The 10,684-nt window shown below is 39.9% G+C and overlaps 2 protein-coding genes across 2 annotated transcripts; both read right to left on the bottom strand.

Annotated features, from left to right (window-relative positions):
* Positions 1–314: 314 nt before the first annotated feature.
* LOC130169494 (AT-rich interactive domain-containing protein 1B-like) lies at positions 315–4,867 on the bottom strand. The gene is made up of 2 exons (XM_056376316.1): positions 4,713–4,867; positions 315–3,325 (listed from the first exon to the last, which is right to left on the bottom strand). The coding sequence occupies exon 2, from the start codon at positions 3,316–3,318 to the stop codon at positions 2,059–2,061; it is 1,260 nt and encodes a 419-aa protein (XP_056232291.1). The 5' UTR covers positions 3,319–3,325; positions 4,713–4,867; the 3' UTR covers positions 315–2,058.
* A 1,367-nt stretch (positions 4,868–6,234) lies between these two features.
* On the bottom strand, positions 6,235–10,115 carry prnpb (prion protein b). Its single transcript, XM_056375466.1, has 2 exons — positions 10,055–10,115; positions 6,235–9,214 (listed from the first exon to the last, which is right to left on the bottom strand). Exon 2 carries the CDS (start codon positions 9,205–9,207, stop codon positions 7,897–7,899), a length of 1,311 nt encoding a protein of 436 aa, XP_056231441.1. The 5' UTR covers positions 9,208–9,214; positions 10,055–10,115; the 3' UTR covers positions 6,235–7,896.
* Positions 10,116–10,684: the final 569 nt, after the last annotated feature.

Here is a 10,684-nt window from a genome sequence, read left to right on the forward strand (position 1 = left end):
CATCTATTGCACAAAGACAAAAAATATATTTGAATATGTTAAGACTTACATTATTTCTTTTTCATATTAAAAAAAATCTAATATAAAATAAATTCTTGAGGTTTCCCTTTGAAATTATAATAAGGTTATCAAGCCTCAAATAATTTGAGCTCAGTCCACTAAAACAGTTTACCCAGATTATTTTAACTTCACATACAAATGTGTTATATCATCAAGTTGTTACTCAAAAGATTTTCATATAATGCTGGTTTTCAGTCAAAATGTCACCTGCAGTTCTAAATGTAATCAAACAAATATCCACAAATGCAAATTAGTAAAGTTAAGAAGTTTATTTGACCAGAAAGCATAAAATGCGAGTCAAAGCTCAGTGTTCAGTAGAACCTCCAACAGCACAGTAAATGTGAACCGTCACAGGAGAAGGCATTCATGTCTTTACAAGTGATTAATGTGCATTTTCAGATACATTCAAAGCCAGACACATGATAACATTGGCTACATACGACAACACATTAAAAGTCCACTGTGGGTTTTTTTTGTTACTTTTTACCACTTGGGGTCAGGGATTGTTTTACTGTCTACTAACTATAAAAAGTGTTGTCATTATAGTTCAGTGATAAGCGAATCGCGGAGAGCAGCGAGAGATTTCTAAACAGAACAATCAAAAGGCAGAAGGTGTTAGTGGTGAAGCTTCTCCCTGATTGACTAAGCTAAGGTTGAGGAGACGACTTTATACCAACATTGTTTCTAGTAGTAGGGATTGTGTGTTAGTCACGTTTGTGTTTTGTCAAGAAGTTTTGAGTATGAACTTTTTGCAATTCAAACTCCAGACAGTGCCTATTTAAAATGTTTTTTTGAAGTCATCAGCTTCCATAATCAATTCCATAAAAAGTATTATTGTGATAATCAAGCTTGGTGAAGCTCAGCTGATAATGCAAGATAACACTCAGTAGCTTTGGGAGATGTATTGCAGAATTAGTGGTTCAGGAGTCTTATACTTTAAGAGCCCTTCTACAATCACAAGCTACACCAGAGACCGGGATGAGAGGCAAAACACTGGACAGACAAGCGACGGGAGGGAGGGAAGTATATAGAAAAATATGAGAAAATATACAATATACTTTACAAAGTGAAGGCAGTACACATGGAAAAATGAATAAACATTCAGAGAAAGTGATCTTTGCTTGCATTGACTTCAAAGTCTGTCATTTTAGGCGTATTAGGACAACAGCAACTGTCTGTTTAGAGAATCTGTTTATCCGAATTAAATAAGTACCCACAGATATAATCATCTGCCTTTTTGGTTTGGGTTTCTGTGGCTCAGTGGACCTTATATGATAAAAGTTCACATATGTTTCACGCTACAAACACATCAGTAGATATGATCCATTACAAACACCCAGTCATGCTTATAGTGTAAAACCTCCCAGTCTAAAACACTGATACTAGCAGTCTTGGGGATAGTAGGCTAATTGAATATCGAACAAGTTCAGTTTTCCAACTCTGCCCTTGAAACAGAGTCATTGAACATAAATGTGTCTGGAGTTGATGAAATTATATCATACTTAAAGCACATCTCTATCATTGCAAAGCAGTTTATTTATACAGATCATCACCATGACAGAGACTGTACCGGACCCGTGGGTGCCGACTAACCCTCTCAGATGCTGTTTCCTCTGAGACATAGAAAGGACAAAGATCCTAGCCAGTCAATATGTTTTAAAAGCACAGAGATGAGTCAGAGCTGGTGCCACTCATCAATTATATGGCTAGAGAGCCTGTTAAATTAAATCTAAATGGACATTAATGGATCAAATTTCTCACCACCATCACAATCGTGCATCAGAGTACAGTTAATGGGCCCTTTCTCTTTCAGAAGAGGAGGAGTAAAAGGGGAGTGCAATTTCTTGTAACACTTTTGATTTCCTTTCCATTAATACATATTTCAAACATGCAGCCTAAAAAGGAACTGTAAGAGATTAATCCCTCCATAAATGTTTTCCATCTGTTTGGTGAAATTCTTGGACACATTCTCCATCATTTTCACTGTTAATGAAGGCCTCAGTGCGGCAACATTAGTATGTTGCTGTTCAGTAGCATCAGTATTGTACTGGTGACCACAGCTAAAAGCCCTTTCAAGCCCATCTCCAGTCCCTGCACCCCTCCTGTCTCTCTCTTCAAGTACTTTTCAGAGTAAACCATGTACAGCTCCAAACATCTCCTGGCCTTCAGCTGCTCAATCAGTGCCGGATAGCCGATCTCCACAACACTGACTGTATCATCGTCATCAGCCTCACTGACAGCCTGTGAAGCTGGAGGCACAGGACTGGCTTCAGGCCGATTCAGAGAGCGAGGAGTGGTAGATGCAGATGCTGACGACTGTTCTGCTGCAGTACTGTTGGTTTCTGTTTTGTTGCTGCTTGTGCCAGTGTCTGGAGCTGAGGTGACAACAGTAGTTGTAGTGGTGGTTGTGGCGGCAGCTGGTTTGTTTTTTGGCTTTTGATTCTCCTCAGGCAGAACGTCTGTTCTCTTCATGCATGAGTCCATGAAGCTGTCATAGGACCGAGGTGGTTGGCTGTACTTGTAGTCTCTGCTGTAGTCATCGTTATCAGTAGACTTGACGCCATATTTCCTGTACATGTAGTGGTTGTAGTAATGCTCTTCCTGGGCGTTGTGGAAGTGGAAGGGAGGACGAGGGAACCTCCCTAGCCCGTAGCCCAGAGCCATTCCTGCCATCGCCCCTCCAGCTGCTGCCATTACTGCACTGCGCCCAAACCCTCTGGAGTTATCTTGGGGATACACCCCCATTGCCTGAACTGAGTTGGAAAAGGGAGAGCCACGCCCACCACCGTAGCCCCCGTAACCAAAGCTGCCACCATAGTGAGGGCTCAGGATTTTGTTGTTGGGGTTTTGGTTGATGTATCCACCTCCATAACCTCCATAACCTCCATAACCTCCCTGACCGCCATAACCTCCATGACTGCCATAACCTCCATGACCGCCATAACCTCCTCCATATGGGGAGCCCCGTGCTGGATACTGGTTATGGTACCCTCCTCCACCCCCCTGCTGAGGGTAGCCGCCCGGATACCCAGGTCTTCCTGGCTGCGGAGGGTAGCCTCCTTGATTGGTTTGTCCAGGCTGTTTGGGGTATCCACCCTGATTATTTTTCTGGCCTGTATTAGTGCCTCGGTTTGATGTAGGGAACTTCTTTGAGCTGAAGCTTTTCCCAAAGCTACCGCCCCCTTTCTTAGCCAATGTGAAATGGGTGTGAAACAAAAGAAGTAACAGACACAGTACAGATAATGAATTCATCTTCATCTTCACCCTGTAGGGATGGGCAGGGAGAGAAAAAGGAAGATTAAGAAAGGGAGAAAGTCTAGTCAAGAATAAGTTGTAACTAATGTTATTGTCAGTCCAAAACCTAAACGTACATAATTTACTATCATAAGAAAAACTGCACATCCGTGAGGCAATTTTTATGTGAAAAATTACATCTACAAACATAATTTTCTGCCATTGGATTGATCAGCTCTTGATTTTATCCATAATGCCCACTCGTAACTTGATTTTATTCACTTTTATTCCTTAGTTTAAGCCTATGAAAGATGTCAGCAACTACTGTAGCACGTACGTAGAAGGAACGACCTGTATGCCAATTATTTAATTATAAAATGAAATGAAATCTGATTATCAGGCAACAGTTTTTCTCATAGTGTGTTTCACACTTGTGAAGTGTACATTAAAGTCTTGTGTTTTAACATTAGTGTGATTTTTAATAGTCATTAACAGAAGAAATATGAAATGCCTCATGTCTGGCAAATTATTTGGTGGTTTCAGAAGTAGCCTTTCAATAATTAATTCATCTCATGAATTATTAAATACTCCTCTCCCTTGCAAGATAGCACATGTACTGCTTTTGGCAATTCAAGAATAGATATCGGAACTGATACAATAAAGTACTGACTGGTAATGATGAAGTGGATCTGGTCGTCATATTACTTAATAGATATGGGATTGAAACCAGGTTTTGTGGTATCAGCCACCCTTTCATTTCACTGTTGCAAACAGAGGTATTAAGTGTGTCTGGAAACATGGCCAATACTCTGTGTGCCCATTCACACACCCAACAACAACAACACTGGTATTAGGTTATATAGGCTATCCCACAAAGGCATTAGATAGACGGCAAATACTTATGAGATAAGGATATTATGAAATGTTAAGTAACAATTAGGGCACAAAAGTCACATTAACGAGATGAGGTCAGCATTTTTCTTTTTAATGGATCTGTTAACATTAATTTCACCCTTAATTCGCCCAATTTTACAAATTTTACTTCATAATTTTCAGAAAACAAATCTCTCAATACACAAACACAACAGGTGCGGCAGTGATGGCACACAAAAAAAAAACCTATTGTTTTTTTTGTTTTTTTTATCGATATGACAACAATATCCTAACACCTCTGAACAAAGCAACCCATAAACGGAATATTTATGAAAACACACTGTAGATAAACAATAGCACTGACCTTGTACTGACAGTGCACTCACTTAGATGTGGCCTGTCCTTTGCTACTGACCAAACGATCAGTTTACTATCAGGGAGGGGGTGAGCGAGCTACGGGTTTCATTGAAGACAGATGATGGCGTGAGGTAAAAAGGAATTAACGTAAAAATGGATAAGTACTTGAAATAAAGAGCCAGTCTTACCTTGAATGATGGTTGTTTTGGTTGGGGTTTTTTTCCCGTTTTACTTAGCTTCACTGCCTCGCGGAGCTTGCCAAACCCTTTCACTTGCGCATTGACGTGAACGTTTCCTCCGTTTGGAACCTGGATAGTTCCATATGACGTAACGCCGCCGAGGGATGTGGATGGCCTCAAAACAGAAGACAGGGGCGGGGCTTCACTTGACTCACTTCTCAGCATCATCAAACCTTGTGACAATGTCAGCCTCATCCGGAAAATCACCAGTGGATGTTGAAACCTTTACTCGAGTGAAAGTACCAGTACAACAGTGTAAAGAAAACCTTCTAGTATTTGTATATTCCTGCATCCAAAATGTACTTTTGTACAGACTTATTATTATTATTATGATGAGCAAAATGTAAAAGGCGTGGGTTTGGTTTTATCTTATCTTCATGTGCAGACACGCATAAAAACCTGACTGCAACAAAAAAACAAAAAATGTAAACATGTATTTGCTGATGCAACTGGAACAAACCTGATACAAGCCTGAAACCGGACTAGTATCAACATTTTTATTCCTGATTTTAAACAGTTTATACATACAATATTACATTCATCACACACACACACACACACACACACACATATATATATATATATAATATATATATATATATATATAATGATGCCTGACATTAACAAACAAATCAGCTGGACAAGCTGTGGCTAATTTACCTTATAAATAATATGCATTTATAATATGCATGCCTTAATGACCAATATGCAGTAATAAGGGGCACTGATGGCATTAAATAGACGATATTATGGCATATAAAAGAAGATACATGTTTGGCTTGATTATAGTACATTCTTATTAGCTAAGCTCAGCTGTCACTTATACTACAGTTCTTCTTGAAAAAGGCCATGATGTCTTATTTGATTTGGGACCTTTTTTTATCCCACTGATAAAGTTAAAAAAAAAAAAAATTTATATTAATTTTAAAAGTAACTCCTAACTACAGCTGTCAGGTAAATGTAGTGGACTAATAAGCTAAATTTCCCTCCACTACCTTATCGTCACCAGATAAAAGCTCAGTTCTTCAAGGATCAAATATTTGAAACTTACTAAACCAAAAGTTACATCTCATCTCTCATTGAGCAATACGTCCCTTTCATTCATTATTAATGTAATGTAATAATACCCTTCAGACACTTCAGACTTTGCGGTTCATCTCAAAAGCTCCCATTTGCTCGTTGGCAGCACTGTGGACTTGTGGTAAAAGAATGCAGGATGGCTCGTCTCGGTGACTCAACTGCAAGAGCCCTTACGATGAAGGCTCATTTCTGACCGGAGCAGCCCTCGAGTCCGTCCCGTGGCCCCTTTTAGGAGCCAAACAGAGAGCTCAGTGCAGGAATACATTGTTAAATACAGATGACGCCACCTGTTGCCCATTGAAAGTCCTAGATTGAAAACCATTTGAGAATCATTCAGCGAACCCATAACCCCCTGTCTCCCTTAGAATAAAAACAGTCATCGCAATAGAAAATCTGTTAATTCATTTAATATATCAACCCAAAGAATCCACTCATGAATCTATTGGTTTACTACTCATACCAACACAAGACAATAGTGATATTTTCACAGAGACACATTAATTAGATTTTGCTTGACAGGCAAGATGGCAAACAACTTTTAAGGGTGATTCTAATGTTAAATCTGGTTTTACGTTGCCAAATCACTCGTTTTCCATGGTAAAGTGATAAAGTGCTGCAGGGTAAAACAGCTGTGCAACTTTTACTTTCTGAAGAAAACAAGCCTGCAGACATCAATATCAGGTATCTGTGACAGTAGAAGATAGTAACAGTCTTCAGACAGGCACAGTGTGGAGCTGTTCACAAAAAAGGTAGAATATAAACCATTTGTTCACAATTACAACTCCACAGTGCACCTTTTAATTTGTTTGATGATTAGACAAAATCTTGTACAAATCATAATTCAATCTCGCCAACCACAAACTGATAATGCAAGATAACATTCAGGAGGTGCAGGGATTAATTCAGTTCAGATTCAGTTCATCAGATGTACTAAGAATTTTTACAAGCATACGCTGCCTCAGAGGCAAAACACTGAAATGAAGAGGAAGAGGGAGGCAAGTATATGAAAATATTCCAAAACATTCAATGTGCTGCACAAAGTCCTTTGAGAAAAAGAAGTAGCCAATATCATCCACGATACAGAATAATTGAGAAAAAGGTGCTTTTCTTCCCTTTGCATTGATTTCAACATAAGTAAATTAACAAGTGTTAGGAAAACAACATGCATACTTATCCAAATAAAACAAGTACCAGCAGAGATCATAACCAGCCTTAAACAGGGCTCTGATTTGATTATCTGTATTTCAATGCTCCATATGGTGGTTGCATAAAGGTTCAGTTATGTTAAGTACATCAAGAAAACATTCACTATATTCTTCTCAGTCAATATAATAATTCATTCTTTTCCTCTTTCGAGTGCCCTTGAATCAGACAGTCGTTCAACATCAGCAACCCTTGAGTTATACAATCACTATTTCATACTTCAAGCTCTTCTCCATTGTTGCAAAAGCTGTTTATTTACACAGGTGACACTGTAACAGAGCCGGTTCCAGCTCCAGGGCGAAAACTAATCCCCTCAGCCACTGACGCTGGACAGTTTGCCTAAATAAATAAAACAGGACTAAGTTTACAGTTGTGCTCGCAGCTCTGTGTCGTACATCGACGCAGTGGTGCTTTCAGTTAAATGTTAATGTCAATGTGCTAACATGCTCACAATGTTTACCACCATCTTAGCTTTGGTTAGAATACTAATTTTGCTCTTCGTTTAGCTGAGGATGATAAGAATGTCAATAGTTTTGCAAATATTTGGTCATAAAGCAAATTGACCTAATGATTGTAGCCTACTGGATGGAAAAAGTCATCGCATCACCAAACGCATTACTTTTATTGTGACAATCCACCCAAAACTCATTAAGATATTTTACTCAAAGCCAAAAATGTTGACCTTGTGTAATTGGGATTTGTACCCAAATGTCCACACAAGATTTCATGGCAATCCATCCAGTAGTTGTCGAGATCATTTCAGTCCGGTCCAAAGCGATGGACCGGTGGACTGACACTTTCATCCTTTGAGCGTCCATGGTGCTTATGTACTTAACTGCTAATGAGGGCCTCAGTGCAACAGTATTAGTATGTTGTTGTTCAGTAGCATCAGTATAGTGCTGGTGACAACAGCTAAAAACCTTTGCAAGCCCATCTCCATTCCCTGCACCCCAACACTCGCATTGGACGCTATCTTTTTCTTCAAGTACTTTTCAGAGTAAACCATGTACAGCTCCAAACATCTCTTGACCTTCAGCTGTCTGATCAGGGCTGGATAGCCGATCTCCACAATACTGACTGTATCATCATCATCATCATCAGTAGCAGCTTTTCTGACAGCCTGTGAAGCTGGAGGCACAGGACTGGCTTCAGGCTGATTTAGAGAGCGAGGAGTTGAAGGTGCAGAGGTCGGGGACTTTTCTGCTGCAGTGCTCTTGGTCTTTGTTGTGTTGCTGCTTGTGCCAGTGTCTGGAGCTGAGGTGACAACAGTAGTTGTGGTCGTAGTGGTGGTTGTAGTTGTAGTTGTAGTGGTGGGGGTGGCAGCTGGTTTGTTTTTTGGCTTTTGATTCTCCTCAGGCAGAACGTCTGTTCTCTTCATGCATGAGTCCATGAAGCTGTCATAGGACTGAGGTGGTTGGCTGTACTTGTAGTCTCTGCTGTAGTCATCGTTATCAGTAGACTTGACGCCATATTTCCTGTACATGTAGTGGTTGTAGTAATGCTCTTCCTGGGGACTGTGGAAGTGGAAGGGAGGACGAGGGAACCTCCCTAGCCCGTAGCCCAGAGCCATTCCTGCCATCGCCCCTCCAGCTGCTGCCATTACTGCACTGCGCCCAAACCCTCTGGATTTATCTTGGGGATACACCCCCATTGCCTGAACTGAGTGCGAAAATGGAGAACCACCCCCAGCACCGTAGCCCCCGTAACCAAAACTGCCACCATAGTGTGGGCTTGGGATTTTGTTGTTTGGGTTGTGGTTGATATATCCACCTGGATAACCTCCATGGCCACCATAACCTCCATAACCTCCATGACCACCGTAACTTCCATAACCTCCATAACCACCTTGACTGCCATAACCTCCATAACCTCCTCCATATGGGGAGCCCTGTGCTGGGTAACCACCAGCTGGATAGCCCCCTGCTGGGTATCCTGGTTGCTGGGGGTAACCTCCTGAGTTAGGGTTTCCCATAGGTCTGCCTGGTTGCTGAGGGTAGCTTCCTTGGTTGAACTGTTGTTTACCCTTAGATTTGGTGTCCACATTCGGTTTCTTCTTAAAGAGATTAAATTTCAGGGCAAGCCCTGTTTTTCTCGTGGCCAGGGAGAAGTCAATATTCAAAAGAAGGGACAGGCACAATGCAGCTATTACAGTCAGCTTCATCTTTGCACTGCAGAGAGGAGTTGGGGAAAGAAACATGAAAATATGAGAAAAAAATCTTTTTTTCATTAAAATCTTGTCTCTTTCTGAAGAGTTGTCTTTCTGGAAACGGTAGAGTTCACAAAGTGCTTTGAGGGGATATATTTTAGGACCACAAGTAACAATCTTTTTCCTCATCAGTTAATCTGCCAATTATTTCCTTGATCATACGTGACAGCAGCAAATCCTCACATTTGAGAAGGTAAAACCAGCAAATGTTTGACATTTTTACTGGAAAATTGACAAATGAAAGGAAAATGATGAAAGATAAATCGATTGATAAAATAGTTACCAATTCATTTTCTTTGTTCTAACTAATAGATTAATTGACTAATCATTACAGCTGTATTATATTGACCTATATTGCATTACATTATGTTAACATACATTTGATGGATTTGACCACCTGTTTTACCCCATGAGTTCAACATGAAGCTGTTGGTCCAAAATAGCTGCCAGGCTTAAAATATCACAGACCCGTCAGGCTTATCTTATCACAGGCGTCCAAATGTCACTCTTTGTTTGTAATTAATATTGTTTTTAAGGCTCAACTTTTTCTTAAAGTGCTCATGAAGACCTAAAGAAATGTACTAAGTTACACGATGGTGTGTCAGGTGGTGTGTCACCTGATATCCATTAGCTAAGATCAGGAAAAGACAGTCACATTCATTAACACCCACTTGGGGTTGTATGAGGGGCACGGTGACGCATTGTGAAAACATTTGCAGCTTTCTATGGAAAAAGTTACAAACATGACACAAGTCAAATCAGAGAATATTCATTAACTCATGGCCATACACACATTACTGACCTGGTGCCGTGAGCGCCTCCACAACACTGCCTTGTTTTTCTTTAGATCATGTGGTTCCCAAACTTCTTTGAAGAAGTCCCCTCCCCCCCCCCCCTTCCCTTTCCCGCGGGTAAAATAGTTTGTGCCAGAAGTTTTCAATTATTAAGATAAAAGTCTCACCCCCACATTATAAAAACATTCCATCATAGGCACAGAAGTATTAAAAACAAAATGTACTTGAGTTTCAGAAGTAGACTACTCATTATGTGAAATGGCCTTTTCTGTGTTTTGTCATAATGTTGGAAATGGTATTGGTTAATGTTATTTTTATTCATATACAGAAATGTGATAATCACTGCTAAATGGATAGATTTACACTAGCAGGCAACCTTATGAATTTTTGTTGAATTGCACTGTTATCTCCATAAACTTATTTCAACCTTTACCTTGGATGTTTCTGTCTTTAGCCACATTTGAAAGGTAATGTTGGATGTAATATCAGATCTCCGCTAATTTAAAGTCCAAAGAAGAATTTGTGATTTAGTGTTGCTAAACATATTGTGTAAATTATTGCGTTTCTAATTAATATCTAATCTATTCAATATTTGGTCTTGGTTTAGGCATGGATTCTTGTAAACAGATGACGCCACC

Source organism: Seriola aureovittata, chromosome 5 (assembly GCF_021018895.1).
Source record: "Seriola aureovittata isolate HTS-2021-v1 ecotype China chromosome 5, ASM2101889v1, whole genome shotgun sequence".
NCBI lineage: Eukaryota > Metazoa > Chordata > Actinopteri > Carangiformes > Carangidae > Seriola > Seriola aureovittata.